The sequence below is a fragment of the Salminus brasiliensis genome, chromosome 4 (genome assembly GCF_030463535.1).
Source record: "Salminus brasiliensis chromosome 4, fSalBra1.hap2, whole genome shotgun sequence".
NCBI lineage: Eukaryota > Metazoa > Chordata > Actinopteri > Characiformes > Bryconidae > Salminus > Salminus brasiliensis.
This window is the reverse complement of record NC_132881.1, coordinates 5,980,758-6,002,363: the sequence shown is the minus strand read 5'-3', so window position 1 is coordinate 6,002,363 and position 21,606 is coordinate 5,980,758. Positions and strand designations below refer to the sequence as shown.

Genomic DNA, 21,606 nt, shown 5'->3' with positions numbered 1-21,606 from the left:
AATGACGGGTAAAGTCTCCAGTAAAGTTTTTTTGTGTGTCCATGTTGAACTATTTGCGTTATATATCACGAAATTGTCATCAGATACCAGGATCTCTTATAAAACAAGACTATTTAATATGAGGTATCATATTTGATACATATTTTAGTTTTATAAACCCTCTGCAAAATTGTTTCTTTATAGAATTATTAAATAGTACAAAATAATAAGTAACATGAGATTAAATAAGAATAAATTTATTGTCTTATGTAAATAAGAAAATAAAATACAGACATTGAAATTACTTGTACATTTTTATTTCATTTAATTTTGTAAGCAGTTAAACTATTATGTTTTAGTTTGTTTTGAAAATGAATCCCAATGTGTCAATATAATACAGAACAAAAAATGTATGCAGGTGTTTTTTTATTTCTTTATTTTTACTATTGGATCACAAGTTCAAATAAACTCTCCAGTTTTAAAGAATTTGAATAGCACAACCTCAGATTAATAAAATGTTAGATGTTGTCTAACAGAAGTTGTCCACCACTACTAGTCTTCGTACTTGGACACCCTTGTAGCCTGTTACCTTTCATCTCAGATTTATACAGATTTATATTTTTCAATAAATAAAAAATTACAAAAAAACACAAAATAACGCATTTTCATGGTTTTCCTGGATTCAAACTTACTGACAGTAGTCTGTCTGTTATTGTGCTGCATGACATGTCCAATAAGTTGAAGGTTTTCATGTGAACGGTTTATAGTTGGACAGTTGTACCACCTGACATTTTTAGACTTTTGGATCTGGACACACAAAATTCATGTCATGTAATTGATGCTTCAAATCCATCAAATCCATAATAAAATATCTGCTCTGCTCTTCTGCTTCCGAACACAAACGTATTGATTGTAATCTTAGAATCTGCAGTTTCAATGAGCTACAAGAAATGATGCGGATAAAATTACAGTGTAGTTGGCATGTTATCATGGATCATAATGTTCTGAAAGTGTGCATCTCCTAATGTTCTTACTGAGAACATGTTTGCGTAATTCTTTACACATTGATCGCTACACAGTCTGAAAAATAAAAGCCCTCCAAAGGCATCTTTGAACAATTTCATAGATAATCATTTTTGTAATTTTTACATTTGCATTTGACATTTGTGAAGAACCTTTAAATCGACTTATTTAAAGTATTAAAAGGTTCTTCACTCATCTATTTGTGTTTTTTTATGGAACGAAAAATGGTTCTACTGTGGCGTCTCTTCAAGAACCATATTTATTTGTAAAAGTGCAGTTGAACCTTATCAACCAAACTGCAGAGAAGATAACACAAATACAGAGATATGAGATATGCATACATTTTTACACCGATAAGCCATAAAATAGGTCCCCCTTGTGCCCATTTGAGGCATGGACTCCACAAGACCTCTGAAGGCGTTCTGTGCTATCTGCCACCAAGGCTTTAGCGGTAGATCCTTTAAGTCCTGTAAGTTGTCAGATGGGACCTTCATGGATCGCATCAGTGAGCCCTAAATGTCAATGACCCTGTTGCTGGTTCACTGTTTTTTTTGGGGGGGGAGCACTTTTTGTAGGTTCTGACCACTGCATACCAGACAAACCCTACAAGGTCTGCTTGATGTTTCGGAGATGTTCTGACCCAGTCGTCTAGCCATCACGGCTTGAGCCTTGTCAAAGTGGCTCAGATTCTTACACTTGCCCATGTTTTTTACCAACACTGACTGTTAACAAGGAACTGACTGGTGACTTGCTCCCTAATATGTAGATCCCACCCCTGGCAAATGCCACTGTAGATGAAATGATCAATGTTAATCAGGTAGGAGACATGGTTCAGGGCTGGTGGTTTCAGTGTGGCAGTGGTTGGTGTGGCGCAACAGATACCACACCATGTGGGAGACTGGGGTTCGATTCCCGGTCTGGGTGACTGTGCTGCGCTACACCATTAAGAGTCCACTAGGTTGGCCCACATCTGTAATATGAGTAACCTTGTAGGTCACTCTGGATAAGAGCTTCTGCTAAATGCCATACATGTAAATGTAATTGGCAGCACGTATCAAATAAGTGTATGATCGCTGGTTTTAGCTTGGGGCTCTAGCTGCTGTGCAACCCCACACCCATAATAATGTAAACGGCGAGATTAAGGACTGTGGATTATACTTTGTCGCTGGCCTGTATGTACCGGAGCTTGCAGAGAGCATCTTTTGGGTGCTGTAGGTGCTGATGGTTTCATTAAAAATAAGAAATTCTAAATGATTCTGATGATGTCAGAGAGAGAGAGAGAAGCAGAGTGCTCCATCACGGAGGCTGAAGAACAACTCTATTATTCATAAAGCTCCACACCGGCTGAGGAACCTTGAAACCTTAACTCTGACAAATCAATTTCTCTCCCCTTCGCCCTCTTCCTTTTAAACCCTATTTAAAGTCAGCATGTTAATCATTTTGGGCCAACATTTGATATCTTGAAGATTAAACCAGCGTAGTTCATATCTTCATATCCTAATCCTGCTTAGAAGCCCAGGCCTACTCGGTGCACGCAAGTGTGCAACATTGCGGACTGTTCGCCCATCCCAAGGGCTGTGGGATGCTGAGCTGTGCAGTCTTCTGCTGTATATCGTCATCACACTCTGGGATGGGACTCTGTAAGATCACACGTTTTCAGAAAAGCCTTTTAATGCAGCTTCATTTGGTTATATTGTTTTTTTAGTGAAAGAACTTCATGTCCCAATCTTCATGCTTTCACCAGCGGTTCACGATTGTGATGTGGATGATGATAAGTTATCTGCAGATGGAGGCAAGAGCTCTTAGTGCTTGGAAATGGCCCAAGCAGCCGTTGTCCGAGACTGTTAATGAGGCATGGCGTACTTGTACGCTGCTATATACACTTTACTGTTTAAAGTATACAGAAACCCCTAATGCTACTCGTTGCTAAGGTGCACTCGTTGCTGACACAGGCATTTACTTGTGCACACGCAGCTTATTATAACCACAGAGAATCGTGCCAATCGATTGGGACTCTTTGGAGCAGTCACCCATGAGCCTAAGGTCACCATATGCAGTGCCAAGGGTTGGCAAGAGGGGTATAAAGCCCCCAGAATTGGGCTGTGGAGCGGTGGGATGAGTTGGAGAGGCATTTGTGATCCGTAACTGCACTTCCAGCATCTGTACCTGATCTCACTAGTGCTCTCATGGCTGAGTGCGTAAAGCCCAGAGGAGGGGATGTATGCCTTTGGTGCTGGAAAAGATTCTGTACTTGTTTTACAATCAAAATGTCTGTTCCAGAATTCGATCAGGGTGATCATAGCCTCAGATGTCACACTTCCTTGTATCTGTGCATTGAGCGGGATCCCATTCCTCATTTGTGGAGAGACGCTGTTGCAATCAGGTGGGACGAGATCATATGGTACCAGCGTCACCTAATCACACCCTTAGAGATAATCGGGGCGTGGACGTCAGGCCTAATCCTCTTAGGGCAAGGCAAGAAGCTCATGGTGTAGCCTAGGGCAGATCTCATACTGTAAGCTGTCTCTTGCCCTCTGCTCTGGCTGCAGTCTGCGGATCTCGCTCTGGGTTTAGACCTTCATCCCGCCTAGTGGATTCTGGACGATGAGATGCGGTAGGTCACTTCATGGGAAGTTGGGTATTTCTTTTAAGATTGGGGATATCTCACAGAAGAATGAGAGACTAGACTACTATCTATCACAGAAACCTGAGCGTCCAGATGTGGTCAGATCATGAAGATTCTCAAGTGAAGGCTGCTTTTTTTTCCCCACATCTCCGTACATCTGAGATCGCAAGGCTAAATCCCAAGAGATCTCGCCAATGGAGGTCTGCCGGTAGGTTGCCATTGGTGGCACTCTCCGTAGATCAAACGATTCCCAAGCGGACCAACACATTGGCTTACGGTACCCAAGAGTTGCACCAAAGCAGGTGTGGATAAGAGCTTATAGGTGTGTTAGGTCAAGCGAGAGTGGACCGCAGCCATGCCCTCTCTGCCCACTCTGAACAGCCTGGGCAAGCTTTGCGGCTCCGGGCGCAGCCAGCAAGTGGACCAAAGCACAAAAACTCGCATCAAGCGCAAGAACTCGGTCAAACGGATATCCGTCATCGAGGATGGGCGTGTGGCAGAGGTGCTCTACCTGATCCCCAAGCAGCCCATGATGCAGCAGCTCCCCTTCATCAACCCTGATGACTACTACCTGAGTGAGAGTCTGGTGCCAGGTAGGATGTGGGGGTGGGTTTGTGGGAGGTTGTCTTGAGCCGCATAGCCTCTTGCGGGCGTCTGTGAAAAGCGAGGCTCATAGGTAGTCGACGGAGTCTCGGACGTTGTTATTTTTCTCAGAGGAGGACAGATTCTTCGCCTCTTTGGTTGACCTTTTGTAGAGTTTGCATTTCACCTGCTGCTTCAGGTTGAGGATTGGGATCGAGGTCTGATGATTTTGCTGGTCAGTCACAGTGCCCCAGTGTTCCATCATCCTAGAATGTAGGAGGGTCTGTGTTGTGCTTGCTTGAGCCTGAAGCACATAGTTTGTGGAAGAGTGGGCTACAGTGGGCAGGAACTCTCGAGGCACTGGTGTAAGCCTTACCTGAGATGATTGCTGCTGTGCAACCATGATCATCAACAGCGTTTTTCCAGATGTTAACTGCCATTATCTCAGGAAGAGGCTTACCACAGCACCCTTCATCATCGTCCTTAATTTGAGCACTGCTTTTTCCCTCAGATCAGTGCTTTTTACCATCAACCATTAATACTGCTTGGCTTGCCAGTGGAGTCCATGTGGGCTCAAGCAGATTACCAATCTGAATTCATCAGGCGCTGAAAAGAGATTACTCCTTGTTAACAGGATGGAAGTGATTCATTATACTATTTGAGAAGTGCTGCTATCAAAAACCCTTTCACAGTGTCTATGCATGCATGTGTGCATGAGAGAGAGAGTGAGCAACAGGAAACGAAGAGAGGGAGAGAGAGACACAAGTTACGCAATCTCATAATCAGTATCCAAAAGCCGAGTAGAGTTACGACCCCGTGTTTAGGAATAAAAATGAACGGAGGTTCAGAGATCCTAACTTATATAATTGCAGGCTTTTGGCTGCTAATCATGGGGAGGGGCAGGCTAAGCAGCAAAGTACCAGAGTGTTTCATCAGGGGATTACATTGGAACAGTAGGTAAATACATTTTAGATTTGATTCATCCAGTGACTGAGCCAGCTGGGATTCAAATCTCCAGATTTATTTGACTGACTGGGGCCTTCAGTGGCTTGGACCTCATCAGGCAACTGGATTATGTCCAGCCAATCACAGAGCAATGTTTTAGCTATTAGAGTTTGTCAACTGTATGTCCAAACTTGGTATTACGGGGTCATTTGCGTGTGGACAGCAACATGCTGGACTGGGTTGGAGTTTTTTTTTGCTTGCTTTGTAAGTACGTGGTATATGAGTGTTAAAAAACAAGCTGTCCTTTGGTTGTAAGCTGTAGGTAAGCAGTAAGTAGTGTGTATACAATGGGTGGGCAATTTCCAGAGTGGTCAAGCACACCTGATTCAACTCTCCTGTTAATGCACTGAAATCTGCCAACTGTGCTGGACTCCGGCCTCCATTGCCCACCCCGGTGTATACATGTATGCAGAAGCTTGGGCTTGTAATCCTTGTAATTCTGTAATTTATTTTAATTTAGAAATAGCACACTGTCTCTGGATCTATCATAACTTATAAATATAAAACCCTGAGTCAGTGCTTGACACCCCTTTAGCAGATATCACAGCTTGCAAACACTTTTTTTAAATATAACAGCTAAAAGACGTTCCTGTAAATGGAAATTTTCCACTCTTCTTTGCAGAGGGACTCTAGTTCTGAGACATCTGTTGGTCATTTTTGCTGCACAGATTGCTAAACGTCCATCCTATTATTTTTAAATCAGGGGACTGGGAGGCCCATTCCAAAACCTTCACTTGGGGTCACTTCAGGTAGTTTGGTGAATGGTGAATTTTAAGGATGTTTGGTTAAAGCTGGGCAATATTACAATATTTTTTATATATATATTGGATGATACTGTTAGTGCTTAATAAACACTGATCAGCTACAGGTTTCATTACCAACAGTGTGATTAGACTGCTTTAATTAGATGAAGAGCAGAAGATGTTGAATGTAAATCACTGTACTCAGTCTGGGAGAGGATCTGAATAGTAGTTTATAAGGATCTGTTGCTAATGATGTTTTTAGTCTTTGATAACATATATTTTGATAAATATCGTGTATCACAAAAAAAGTCTTTAAATATCGTGATTTAATATTTTTACCATATCGCCCAGCCATAGTTTTGGGTCATTATCTTGTTGTAGAAGCCATCCTCTTGCCATCCTCTTGCTATCCACATTTGCATCCAGTATTTGCTGGTAATTCCCCCCTCCCCCACCCCCCAGTTTTGCCAGTTGCCACTGACTGCAACACAACCCTATGCTTCACAGTTGGCAAGGTGCTCTTTTCATGATGTGTAGTTCCTTTTTTTTCTCCAAGCATACCTTTGTGGCAGGAGAATTTGATTGTGACTTGATTAGCCCACAGTAAAGTTTCCTCAAACACTCATTTGGCTTGTTTTAGATGTTCTGTAGCAACTTCAAACATTTAGACTTTTCCTTCTCATGAAGCAACGCTGCACAGTGGAATGGTGCACCTCTGTTCTAGACTTAGCTAGACAATGCTGCAGGTTCCTTGGTAATTATATATAAAATATTTTTGCTGGTCTCTCTTTGGTCTTGCGTCAATTTACTATAATTATTATCTAACTAGTTATTGCTGCATATCTGTATTTTTGTTTTTTGTGAGCCAAAGCTTATATCCGGTATTTGATGATTCTGGCCTTGAGCTGATACTGGACATTATTGAAAACTGAGAAATTTAATAAGTGCCAATATTATGCAACTTATTGTACTGTCTTTTATGTTCATTTTTTTGTTGATTTAACTGATTACAATCTATGGTTAAGTGGTAAAAATGGGTGTTTTAAAATTATTTTGCGGTCCAGTTACTGTAGGCCTCCCTCTGCAGTTGCAGTTAATCCATGAATACAAATTGGATAGGTTTGTGCCAGCTATCCAGTTACTGTTCCTTTGGCCTGAAAATGTTGAGACACCTTCTTCATTAGTTTTTTTGGGCAGTTTATAGGTGCTGCTTTTAGTGTTATATGATTATTTTGAAAGGGACAACTGATGCAAATGTTTGAAGGCACTTAGCTCTGGGAAACAGTGAAGGTGAATAAGTCAGCTTGACATTTTGCCTTTAGCTAATGGAATAGTTTCGCAGTCCTCATTCCAAAGTGCACTTGTGTTATGTAAATAGTGATGAATACTAATTATTCTGGAGTTAAATACTGTGTTCTGCACAGTTAGTCAAGAAATAAATACTGTGGAGGCAAATTTGTGTTCTGAAGCCTACAAGCATAATGGAAAGTTCACCATGGAGTGTCTACTAGTTGAATGTATACTGGAATATACATAACAGAACATCATCAGCTACACTCTGAAAATGATGGTGCTTGAAATGTTTCTTTGAGCAATACCATAGAACAATCATGTTTGGTTTCATGAAGAGCCATGTGAGTGTCTTCAAACATGCCAAAGTGGTTCTTCTATGGCATCCCTCAAAGAACCTTTTGAGACAATGTTATTTATGAAAGTGTAATTAATGGCACATATGCATGCGTACTCTAAACACCACTTGGAAAGATTAGAATTGAGAACTCTGAGGCCCACCAAAGTTTTGATCAAATTCCATGGGGATCTGGGGGTGAAATAAGCTCAGTAATGACGCCAAGCATCTACTTTAAAAGTATGAAGTCCCCGAGCGCTGGGCTGTTGAGCAGTAGAACTCCTGGAACCACCTACGTTTCGGGGATTTGATCTGATTCTATGTTGTGTTGGTTTTCTAAGTAAAAATAAGCCCAGTAATATCTCCAGGCATCTGCTAGAGGAACTCTGGGAACCACCAAGGTTTCACGGATTTGATCAAATTCTATGTTTTGTTGGTATTCCTTAGTGAAAACAGGCCCAATGATCATGCTAAGTGTAAACTGGAGAAGTATGAAGTGCCCGAGCATTGGGCTGTGGAACAGTGGAACTCCTGGAACCACCAAAGTGTTGCAGGTTTGATCAGCTTCCATGTTTTGTTGCATTTTCTAAGTGACAGTAATGCCAAGCATCTACTGAAAGGGTATAAAGCCCCCAGCAAAGGCCTGTGAAGCAGAGGAACTCGGTTTTCTGGAGAGATTTGCTCCACCCAGTACATTTAAGTTGGAGCAGTTGGAGCAGTTGACCCAATCATACATCATCACTACTACCTGGCCTGATGCTCTCATGGCTGCATGCAATCAGATCTTCACAACGATATTCCGAAAACCCTTCCGAAAAGACTGCAGTCCATCACTCCATGCAGCAAATGGGGGACAAAACCCTTCTATTAATCCTCTTGCTTTCACAAGAAGCATTTGAATGAGCGGGTGTCTACAAACTTTTGGTCAGGTAGCGTGTCCGTATTGCCGTTACTGTGTGCCTGTGGGTGGGTGTGCAGGTGCACTTTAAGAGAAGCCCACTTGACTAACATATTGTGCTGTTGTCACATGGCAGCCCCTGCAACCTCCACACTGCAGCGAGAGATGGGTGAGCCCACAGCGGGACGAGAGAGAAAGAGAGAGAGAGAGAAAGGAGGGGGAGGGGATATAGGAGGGAGGGAGGGAGGGAGGGAGGGAGGGGGGTAAGGGTAGAGGAGGAGATGAGGGAGAGAGAAAGAGAAGCACAGGGAGTAGACACGCGCCGGACCACCTCTTTGCTCTCGGGCAGCGGCATTGCTTTCGTTTTTTGTTTGTTGTCTGTGCGGTTCTGCGCTGTGTCTCGTTCTCTCGCTCTTGGCGAAGCTCTGGGCGGTTCTGTACATCAGCAGCCGCAGCAGCCGCAGCAGGACCAACACACAGCCTGGCTTCATCTCACTGCTGATGGTCATGGTCAAGAAGAAAGGTGATGTGCTCGTGTCCGTGTGTGCATGTCTGTGTGTGTATGACTGTGAGGAAGGCTCTGAAATGAAAGGGTTCTTTGACTGTAATGATGGTGGAACCCGTTTTAGAACTGTATAGAACCATTTTTAAAGGTTAAGGACCTCTTCCTTTTTACTGTGGAAAGAACCACTCCTATGACTTTAGATCAGCTCGGCCAGTCTGCGCTGTTTTCCATGTAAATACTGAATAATAGTTGCTGTCATGCAAAACCTTGTATCTCTGAAATGTCAACTTTACAGGAGAAGGAATAAACCTGCTTAGCTTTCAATGGAAGTCGATGTAGAAAGATTTTATTCTAAGTCATTTTGGAGCGTTTCTATTGGTCCGTAAATCCTGAAATTGTGACACAACGTAAAGGACAACTGGCAGATTAACTTTATGTTGAAAAGTGAAAAACAGCAAAAATGTGTGTGTGTGTGTCTGTATATACATATATGTATATATTTGTGTGTGTGTGTGTGTGTGTGTATATATATATATATATATATATATATATATATATATATATATATATATATAAATAACATTTTATTTATATTGTTTATATATATATATTTATATATATATATATTTTTTTGCATGCCACCGATGATACAATAAAAGTCTCGAAGTTTAAAATGCTGCTCATTCAAATCTTTATATATATATATATATATATCATTTATTTATTTTTTTAAACCAGGGACGTCCCAGTCAGGTTGTTTTGCCCTCCGATCTAATCTAAGTCTCTTATTGCTGAGTAACAGCCAATATAAATCTGATCTTTGTGTTTATATAATTAATCCAGCCACACAGTTTAGATCAAATAAGCTGTTGATTAATCAGTTCAGTAAAATCCCTTTATTTTTATTATAAGTTTCTATAATTGAGCCATTCTGGACTGATTGATTTAGTTTAGTCGAGTCTTTTCTTAAAATGAATAGTTATATTATTTAATATAAATTCTAGACTAACTCTCCTGCATAACCAATCAGCTCCCAGCTCCTTTAAAACACTGCAGTCTAATCACTTCCTGTGTGTGTGTGTGTGTGTGTGTGTGTAGTGGTACTGATATCTGTGGTTATTGGTCTACTGGTGTGTAATAACTGGTTTATAGTGGGTAAATGTGCTGGGATTGGGTTTCTATAGTGTGTGTGTGTGTGTGTGTGTGTGTGTGTGTGTGTGTGTGTGTGTGTAAGCATTAGCGTTAGCCTCCCCTCAGTTCTGAATGGGTTCTTCAGTGCTGGTTTAATAAAGGGTCAGATATTATGGTCTCCACTCTTTTATTTACCTTCTGAGAACGTCCACGCTTCTGCAGCCAGCTGGGGATAAAGCTGCTTTGAGGGACATCCAGTGATGCTCTTAACACTGTGGTTAAAACTGGAACTAAAATTGGCATTAAAATAACCAGGAACATCTGTTTTATAAAATTGTTGCTTAAGAGGAATCCTTAAAACGCTACTTTTTCATTTTTAATAACATTTGAAAATGCCACCTACCGTTGTATATGTCGTCGCTAACAGCCAAAAAGAGACCGTAGGAAGTATAGGGGCTAACCTGAGCTAACTGAGTAGCGTTAGCTTAACCGAGCGATGTTTGAATTGTTCGTCAAACGTTGTTCCTTGTTAATCAGTGTAATTTTTTGTTTTTTATAATATTGGATGATTTGCTTGCTTAGTTCATTCCAAAATCACAATGATTTTCCTTTTTTCCTAATGTCTATTATTAGGGCTGGGCAATATGCTAAAAATATTATATGACAATATTTAAAGACATTTTTTGCAATACACATATCTATCGCAATACAGGTAATCACAGACTAAATACATCAGTAGCAACAGATTCTTAATAACTAGGTTTCAGATCGTCTCATTCTGAATACTGGGATCTGGCAACACAGCAGGACAAGACGATATTTTATTGTATCGTGAAAACAAAAACACTGTTGGTAAAGAAACTTGCAGTTGATTTAGTATTCTTTAGGCACTAACAATATCTTTGATCTGCTTAGAAAAGTATCAGGATGACATTTTTTAACGATACGATAAAATATTGTCTTGTCCTTGTCCTGCTGGGTTGCCAGATTTACGGCTTTCGCATCATGTGCAGGTTGCTTTATTTTTGAGGTGCTTTCTAAGGGACGTTGATTACAGACAAAAGGAGATTATAAACAAATCTTCTCAATCTTCTTCTTGGCTACCTGAGGACAGATGGGCCGTACAGTGCGCGAACGGGCAGCCCAACTGTTTGGACACGTTGGTCCTGATGATTTTCTGAAGATTAGTAAAAACGTTCACATTTATTTAGAGATTATTTAGCAATATTTATTTAGTTGGTTTTTCTTTAAGTTAGGCGGCGCCATCAAGGTACAGTTTAATTACATATACTGTAACAAAACGAAATATAAAAATATGAAAGAAGCCGTATTACTGATTTTAATAAACACCTCCCACCCGAATTAATCAGTCGAGCGCATTTTATTTTTCATTTTTCTTTCTTTCTTTATTTTATTTTATTGTATTTTTTTATTCAGCATGAAGTCTATCTGCCCATTAGGCTACATTGCTGCTGGTGGCCACTCTTGGCCTAGTTTTGCGGTACCTCAACTGGAATACATGGGCTCATGTTCAACAATGGGACAGTTTGGCACCAAATATCTGCTCGTTATTGTGAAAAAGGTTAGGTGGCATAAAATGAGCTCTAACTATGTTTCATGTAGCATTTCACATAACCCTGCCTGGTACAGGACTCAAGCCTTGCCCTCAGAGCCTTAAGATGTAGACCCCATATTTACTAGTGTTTAGACATTAAGGGCCCAGGACCCCATTAACATGGCTTGTGACTAACACTGCAGTTGCGATACTAGGCTAAAGCTAACACAGTGGAAGGGACGCTAACACTGTGGGTGGCCGGCGCAGTAGCAAGACTAACGCCATAGCAGCGGTGCTGGGTGAGGCCGGAGGCCGGCAGCCGGCACCCGGCGCCGTAGCAGTGCTTAACACTGTGGTAATGATGCTGATGTTGAGGTGACATGCTACCGCTACAGACTTTGACACATGCATATATGCCACAGTATGTCTTTGCACCACTTCCTTTTACATTCATATTTTTAGCAAGGAGACCCAACTTCAGCTTACCTAAGATTACATACAAGGCTCATCAGTCAGTCACTGACTCACTCACTCAGCCAGTCAGCAAGCGAAATTGCCTCTTCTAGACCGTCCCACTAGGCATTCAGGTAAAAATGAGCATAGTACAAAACTTAGTAGATAACCATGTGTCAGACTGGGGTTTGATTCCCCGGCTGTGCAAGCCCACCACCGTACACCAATCACGTACACTTCAGGATAAGAGCATCAGACTAATGCTGTAAATGTAAGCGTACAATAGTAAACGGGCCAGTAGAGGAACAGCGATGATACGTCTTTTCTTATTTAAATGTAATTTAATATATATATTTCATTTTTGTATGTTTCACAGAGGAACGTGCTGTAAGGAACTTAAACCCACGCACAGTCGTCTCATGCAGGAGTCTGCAGTCCCGTACGCCATAAACATGTGCACTGCAGTGGTGTATCGGGACTGACTCTAGTGCTTCCCCACTGTTTGCGGCTCTATAATCCCAGGTCATTGTGGGGAACACGGGGTACGAGCTGTTTCTGCCTCAGAGTGGTTATATAAGGCAATGAGTCATTTTACACTGCATGTGATCTGTTTTGAGTCATTACCGTCCTGCATTGATAAGCAATCATATTGACTGACTGACTGATGGACTCACTGGTTGATTGATTGATTGATTGACTGGCTGACTGATTGGTTGTCTAGAGCCGTGTCTGTAGTCTATAGACGCTGTAGCTGTGCCGCGGTGCTGCAGTCTTAAATGGGACACACACTTGCATGGGGGAGACCCACGGGCAGCCCGCAGCCGTAACCATGGTAACCCACATTAAGAGGTATGGTCCATTGTTGGCTGTCCTGTGGTGGCCTCTTTCACTTATGCAGTTTGTAGTTCTGAACCATTTCTCTTTGATTGCGTTCAGCCACGGGAGCATTTGTGAAGTCAGGTTTTAAATGTTGCCTGATAAGTTCTGGCACTGGTTCATCCCAAAGGTCAGAAGTCCAGAGATCATGGTTCCTCTGCTCCACAGCCCAATGCTGGGGGGGTGCTTTAGACCCCTCTATTGAATTCTTGGTGTGTTTTTTTTGGCTTATTTCAAACGAATTCAACAGAACATAACATTTCACAATATATGCAAAACTTTGGTGGTCTCCAGAACCACGTTGCAGATGTTTGCCCCACCACTTTTTGGAGCATCACATAATTAGTAGTAGTTGCATAACTACAGAATGCTCTAACTAGAAGGTTTTGAAGCTCTAGTGAACACTGAGTCTGGAGACCTCGAGTTTGTTCATTAAAACTGCCTTGGTTTGTGAAAGTGTGCCACTACACAGGGTTTCAGACGCACTCTGCGTACCAGCCAGAGTTAAACAGATCCGAGGATGACTCAGTGGGATGCTGTAGCTGCAGTCTGGAAATAGGAGCATGACTAGTGCAAAGTTAGGCCTGGATCTGAGCTTGTTGTTAAGGCTTTTTAAAAGACTACATTATGAGCTATTGTGGGTTTTATATATATATATATATATATATATATATATATATATATATATATATATATATAGTGTAGGGAACATGCATGAACATGCCTTCAGGTATCAGGTTTAGAGCTTTAGTGCATTTCTAGTTCATAATTAACTTGACATAGATCAAAACACAGCATATAGAGTAGGCAACACTGATGTAGTAAGTGTATGGCAGTGATGGTGCAAATGAAATGAAAGCAGCCACAAATGCATGGAATGTTTTCTGTCTTATGAGAACAGGTCTAGTGTAATATTTAAAGCATGTAATCCAAGCAGGACTTGGATATTTATTGCTGTACTTGCATTTTGTATTCTCCATTAATGTGAGCAAGCTAATGTGGATCAAGCTAAATCAGGTATCCTTTAAACATTTTCCAAGTATTAATAACAATAATTATTTAATCTAAAGGTATTTGGTGACCAAATATAGTCTAATGTATGCTACAGTTTCTGAGTTTTACAAAGGGCAAATATTAAATGGAGAAACTAATACCGGCTAAATATATGAAGAACTCTTCATCTTATAAGCACTGAAGCAGAAGTGGAGGTGGACTACGCAACATTACAATGACCCAAAACATTCCAGGAAAACCACCAAAATCTTTCTCCCACTCGATGTCAGAAATGTCCCTATGTCTAATTGAGGTTATTTCAGCCAAATAGAGATTGTCCAGCTATGTCCGGACTTTTTCCTCAGTAGGCTTTGGCATCTTTTTTTTTCATTGTGTTAAGTAAATTAATCATTTTCATTGTTTTATGTATAGATATTGTTTGAAAGAAGGTCAAAAAGCGATATGTCCATATGTCTTAATAAAAACCTAAATATTTAATTGGATGTTCTTGTTTTTTGGTTCTATTATAGTAGAAATATATTGTAGGCTGATTAAAAAAAATTACTTAATGTTAATTGTTAATATTAAATAATTAGATTTTAATAATTAACTAAACAACAACAAATTATACAGACAGTATAACAAACTGCATTAAAACTTAATTTGAACACGACACAGCTAATACTGCTATAACCATGCAATAAACATGTTCTGGCATATTATATGCAGTCACAAGTTCATTAGTACTTAACATCTAACATAACAATGTTATCAGTATAACATCGGGATGACACAGGAGAGCCATAGCATGTTTAGGGTATTATATCCGTGCAATGCTGACTGCTCACAGGATGATGTGTAGCTCCACCCATTCCCATATGTTTCAGTAACTAAACAGCCCGTTTTCCATTTTTTTCCATTTTTTATTAGCTGACTTGTAGTGGAACACACATTCCACTGGACAAACCTGGAATCCAGGGGGTGCGAATCAGCTCTGCTTCAGCGCTGTAAGCTCAGTGAAGGCAGTCTGAGACACACTTGGTCTGGGAGAAGGGGCGAGTCTACCAAATTAGTAGGCGATTTTGGCTTCACCTCTGGTCTTCATTGCGCAGATTTTGCAAATTTGACAAACATGGTGGACTAAAAGGAATAGGATCAGGGTGTCTGTGTTTCCTACAGTCATTGTATCAGTGTTAATGTGTCGGTGTCAAGAGAGCAGAAGATCTTAAAATATGCTTCGTCATAGAGAGGGTACATTTAACTGATGATTCTACAGAAGATTGAGTCATGGTGACGAGACTATTCTAAGCCTGAAGGTGTTCCAGTGACACAGGAAAGTCTCAGTGTGAGGCATTAATCAGTCTGGCCATTCCTCTAAATCTTGTGGATCTTAATCATCCAATCTTGTTGGAACCCCGGCCTTTACCACACTCACCGTGTGTGTGTGTGTGTGTGTGTGTGTGTGTGTGTGTGTGTGTGTGTGTGTGTGTGTGTGTGTTTCCTCTAGAACGCATGCCAGCAGTCATCAATTAAATAGGGCCTAAGTGTAAGTCAATTTGCAGTTGGGGTTTCTTCCTCTCCTTCGCTCTTCTTTCTCTCTAAGAACGTCCCTGAGCACTGTTTTAGTCCTCAGCTGGTATTTATAGAGCTTTGTTCTACATATCTGGAGAAGGCTTTGTTCCTGTGTCAGAGCCGCCATACTCACCCTATAGATAATGCAGACACAACAGGGAGTCGAGACTCCTGCTTAGCCACTTGCACCTGAGGGAACCAGTGCTGGGATGCGTATCTGACATAGCGTAATACAAAAAAGTGCAGAATTCAGATTCAATACAAACGGCTAAAATGATTGTGAAGGACCCTGGGCTGTTTTCACTGCTTCTGCCGGTGACGCCACACGTCCTAGCCACCTTATTTTCCATTAAACAATGTCGCAGCCATTTTTTGTTTATATTATTTTGCGGATCCATTAATAGACGTTGCAGCCACAGTGCTAATAAACACTCAGAATGAGTATGTGTAATATGCTGTAATATACAGTGTTCTGAACACAACCATTTGTGTGTACGTATTTGTACATGTACGTAAAGGCACATTGAAAGTGGACATGTTTGTTGCAAGGTTGTGAGGCAAGAACGTTGTGGTGTTGGTTGGTTTCCCCTCCACAAAATGGTTATTTTATTTATTTATTTTTTATTTATTAAATTTTTTTTTTTAAGTGCTTTGGTCCTGTTGTTGTGTTGGAAAGCTAGTTAGCTCTTAAATAGCCTGTTGGAGTGTTGGGTTGGCATAACTAGCTACTTTATTGATCAGTGTCCACAGCAGCAGCCTACTTCAGCCTGCGTTTACTTTAAATACGATACGATCATGAACCATTTGATACGAAATGACCGGGAATTCTAACACACAAGCTTAAAGAAGAAACTCTTGAGAGTGGCCATCGCAAAACGCTCGGGAGAGGCCGTCAGCCAGCGGGGCCTGTGAGACACCACCGCTATCACCACACAGTAAAGGTTGAAGTAAAAACTAGTGTTGCACCGATAGTGATACTGTATCGGTATCGGTGTCGATACTGACACTTACACACAGTATCGGTATCGGCAATAGAGAGCACTGATACCATGAAGCTTACTGACGCCCTTTTTTTTTTTTATCATCATTATTATTATTATTGTTATTATTACATAGAACATTTTTATTTGCTTTATAACTTTATGAATCCAAACGTTTAAACAACCAGTAAAAGCCAGGTTATTAGATAATAAAATAGATTATTATCATTAAACAGACATTTAATGAGCTTTTTGCACTCTTTCTTTCCATAGAGTCATAGGCTCCAATTTGCACTGCTGCCTATATTTGCCCTGACCATACCCAGATTTTTAATCTGCTGCATAAGTCACTTATGTTTTTATGTCATTTCAGGGACCTCCATCCATATACTTCATTCATACACTTTATAAGTACATATTTCTGCATATGACACTTTACTTCTGATATCAGTGTCAGGGACCTCTATTTATTTAAAGAAACATTTATACACTACAATCCTATAAATTAGTGCAATACCATTTCTTGATTTCTTGATTTGTGTTATATAATATTTAATGTTTATTTCAATGTTTGATGTCTATTTTGTTGCACCAACGCAACAAATGTTTAAATCCTGTGTATGTCCTGTACATATTACATAACTGACTTTGACTTTAGACTTTTGACTTTGTTTTAAGGACTGAAGTTTAGTACCATTTTCCACAGAGATGTGTACCTGGATGTGAAATTGTAGCATTAGCACTTTTTGTTTCTAAACTGGTGTTTTTTTTTCACTGCTCTGAACTATGAATTTAAACACAGATTAAAAAGCTGTTTGGTTGAGCTTAGCCAGATTATGCTTCCCTAACTGCACTTATTTCTGAATTGTGGCCATTTGAATTTTTTCATAACTCTGAAACCTTTCAAATGTGCAGTTCCTCAACCAGTAAATTCTGTTTTATCAACCTAATTGTATATTATTTGGGAGAAGTTATAAAAAGTACAACCTATAAAAAGTGGAACCCTAAAAACATCAGGATTTATAGACATCTGTCGAGTATTTAGGTTAGAGTTGGTATCAGTACTCTGTATTGACAGCACTTGCTAATGAACATAATGATTGAAAAAATAAAGGCTTTCTGAGGTAAAATTGAACATTAAGCACATTTTTTTCACGTTTTGTTTCTAAAGTCCAGTTCATAAACTTTCAGAGATTTCAGAGAATTTATCTTTTTAAAGAATGAACACTTTTGTTGTTAAATACTGTATTTGTGGTAAGGTGGGTTTCTATTTGGATTCTATTGTAAAAAGAGGGCAAGTCATTAGTCATTTTTACTAGCAAAAATAATTTATATCTGAATGGATTGAAATACTGATTTATTGTGAAAATACTGTGATACACATTTTTTTGATCATACTGCCCAGCCCTAGTTTTATACTTCTATTTGCCTACAGTTTCCATTCGTATACTGTGCGTATACTGTTCCTCCATCTAGCATCTGTTTGCTGGAACTGAGACATTAGTTGATGGTATAGAGTGATTTCCCGGCTGAACCTCTTTCAAAGGTCACTTGTGATCACTTGACCCTGCTTGAATGTAATGCAATTGGGTTAAATACGGCATTTCCATTTGAACAGGATACAACATGCCAGGGGAAAAACAATGATTCAGCAGCATAAGGCATGTGGAGACTTCTCAGCGTGTAGAACCGATTGCAGATTACTCGGGCCAAATGTAGGTACCTTGTTGGCTCTGAATGCCTGACAGGAGATTGGCTGTAGACCTTTGTGCTGTAGACCTCATTGCTATGTCCTCTAACTTGGTAGACTTGCTGATCAGCAGGTGTAGGTGTTATATCTGCATCTACTCTGGCCTGGTAATAATTAGAAGAAAACTGATACACTTGATAAATGTTCTTCTAGGTATTACCATAGACCAGCCATAAGTTTAAAACCACCGACGGCCAAAGTGAATAACATTGGTCATCTGGTTCCAGTGGCACCTGGAACTGACCCTTGGGGTGGGATCCACGTATTAATCAGCAAAGGAAATTGTGAGTTCACTTTGACAAGCCCCAAAATGTATTGGCTAGACGACTGAGTCAGAACATCTCCAAAACATCAAAGACCGGTCTTGCTGGGGTGTTCCTGGAATACAGTTGTCAATACCTACCATAAGTGCTCCAACTGGTAGACCAGCAACAGCCAGCAACAACCTACAGGACTTAAAGCAGGATCTGCTGCTAATGTCTTGCTGCCAGATACCACAGGATGCTGTCAGAGGTCTTGTGAAGTCCATGCCTCACTGGGTCAGAGCTGTTGTGGTGGCATGAAGGAACCTACTCATTATTAGGGAGGTAGTTTTAATGTTATGGCTGATCTGTCATATGCATTTTTGCTAGCCTGTCTTACAAGTGTGGTTAAGATTGTTACGTCTAAGATTGTATGTGAGGTTGTATTTGATGGAGTATGTTGTTTTAATTAATAAGAGTGGATTCCAGGAAATTTCGGGAACGCTTGGATGAGCTTCAGACGGACAGAATAATGGCTGAATGTCTTTTTTTGTTCTTAAATAAATCAAAAGTGTTGCCATTTTCATAACCGGATGGATTTGGTTGGGCCAGCTGACTGTCTCTGGCAGAGTGAGATAGGGTCCTGATCTCTCTTTCTACCCTCCATGAGGAGGCTTTGTTTGGGCTGAGATGAAATGGAAGTTGGGGGGGGGGGGGGAGGTGGCGTATTGAATCTTCTGATAAATATTCATGAACCATGGCTTCGAAAGACCCTGTTATGTCTGTCTGGTGAATAGTATCGCAATCCCCAGAGGACAGACTTGAAAACACACACACACACACACACACACACACACACATATATATATATATATATATATATATATATATATATATATATATATATATATATATATATATATGCTCACCCCGTCTCATTTCCTGTGCACCACTTTGCCCTGTGTTATTATGTACTGAGTTGAAGCATGATAACCATGTGCAGAAGTGTGCACTGTAATGAAGTATGTGTTCATGTGTTTGCAAGCACTGTCAATAGCTAATCCTCCCTTCAGCGTTAAAGGGCTTTGTTCTTTGGAGGGGCCATGCCTGCATAACCCTGAAATCCGTCCCTGGGGGGATTCATAGGCCGCTAGTCCTCATCAGTTTCCATTGCAGAATCAGCATGTTTTGTTGCTGATTATACTACAGAGTGAACCTTCCCTTTAGTGCTACATCTGAGGGTACTTGTTGGGCTAGTTAGGGTTATGGTGATGGCAGAATTTTGACTTTGATAGCATGAGCAGGATCACAGTGCTCGATAAGGGTGGGCGATACGGCCAAAATAGTATCCATTGTTGTAGATTGGCCTGCCTACCCTCTAAGCTAATGGGGTTCTCTATAGTACTGAGCAAGATTTCTTAACAACAGTAGAACCATGTTTGGTGTTTAATGGAGCCATGTACAAAAACATTTTCCACTAATGCATTGAACATTTTATAACCCAGCAGTCTCCAACCCTGCTCCTGAAGGTCTGCCTCTCGTAGACTTTGAACCCAACCCTACTCCACCCCACCCGACCCAGCTAATTCTTGATTGGCTGAATGTGGAGGTTAGATTTTGGTTGCATCTGAAACCTTGAGGGAGGTTGCTCTCCAAGAGAAGGGTCTGAGACTATTGCTTTTAACCAGCTTGTAACCATTTGATCATTCAAAACTGCCTATACTAAAGAACCTCTGAGGAACCCTTTTTGGGAGTGTAGTCTACAAGGAGTGTCTTTTGTCTGGCCCTTTAAAAGGCCACTCATTCATTTTTGATGCTTGCTCTGTGTCAAGGCTGTTCTCAATGAGGAGGGTCTTGGAGGGAGAGAAATGGAGCAGACAAAAGGAATAACTAATAGAAAGTGAAGATCCTAGTACCAGAACTTGAATCGACCATCTGTTCGTTGAGTTGAGTTTCAAGGATATGGAGATATTGGAGATAGCTCCAAGCTTTTTTTGAGTGAGAGAGAATGATGATTTGATGATTTTTACAGACCATCAAGGTATAACCTCTCAAATAAATTGTTTAAATAAACTGTTTAGATGTTACCATTAAAGGAACCATTGCCAGAAGTTCTACCTTGTAAATGACCAAAGCTCAGACATTATCTATTCCCTATATTCTCTCTTTATCAGCACTAATCATTTCCTTTTTTTTAAATTTCCATGTATTTGTTCAAGTAAGTGATTGAAAACCCTGAAACCTCCAGATCTTCATCTAAGCAGGATACTGAATCACATCCTAACGCAACCTTTCTGTGTTTTCCACAGTGGCCCATACGCAGGACTCTCAACAGCATACGGAGAAGCCTCTGATCCAGTGCTATAAGTGTGGGGAGCCATGCAAGGGCGAGGTGTTACGAGTGCAGAACAAGCACTTCCACATCAAGTGCTTCACGTGCAAAGGTGAGTAATGGCATGTATTCTGGGATGGTCCGAGATGTAGGTATGACGTATTGGTTGTGGGAGAAATGGGCCGGCCTGAAGACGTGAGTCACTTTGATGAGGGCCAAATCGCTCTGGCCAGATGATCGGGCATCTCCAAAACTGCAAGGCTTATGGGGTGTTTCTGGTCAGCAGTGGTGAGTACCTACCGACAGTGGTCTTAAGAGGGGCAACCCTGCTCCAGGAGATGCTACCATCTCATGGACTAATTCTTGATTAGCTGTGAATATGAATGTGGGGTAACAAAGGATGTCCCATCTAGACCACGGTCTGAGTGCCCATGCTGATCCGTGTCTTCCGTCCAAAGCACCTACAATGGCCAGGTGAGTAACAGAACTGGACCTTGGAGCAATGGAAGAAGGTCACCTTGTGATGGCACCAAGGATAATAGGAAGAAGGCATAGAAGGCATACTAGTAAAGGCAGTGTGATCTCCTGGGAAAGCCAAGATCCAGGATTGGATGGAAATGGCAGTCCTTCAATGGTTTGAGGAGCACAACAAAGTGTTCAAGGAGTTGCGCTGACCTCCATATTCCCCAGATCTCAAACCAATCAAGCATCTATAAGGTGTGCTGGAACAAGAA

The 21,606-nt window shown here is 40.8% G+C and overlaps 1 protein-coding gene across 4 annotated transcripts in view; it reads left to right on the top strand.

Moving 5' to 3' along the window:
- ablim1a (actin binding LIM protein 1a) overlaps window positions 1-21,606 on the top strand; it is a 76,424-nt gene that overhangs the window by 8,787 nt on the left and 46,031 nt on the right. For 3 of the 4 annotated variants that reach the window (XM_072677402.1, XM_072677401.1, XM_072677399.1), the window contains exon 2: window positions 20,850-20,984. In XM_072677402.1, the coding sequence (XP_072533503.1) occupies window positions 20,850-20,984 (135 nt within the window). Of the gene's footprint in view, window positions 1-8,750; window positions 9,007-20,849; window positions 20,985-21,606 lie in introns of those variants that run through there. The other variant, XM_072677400.1, reaches the window with a different exon arrangement.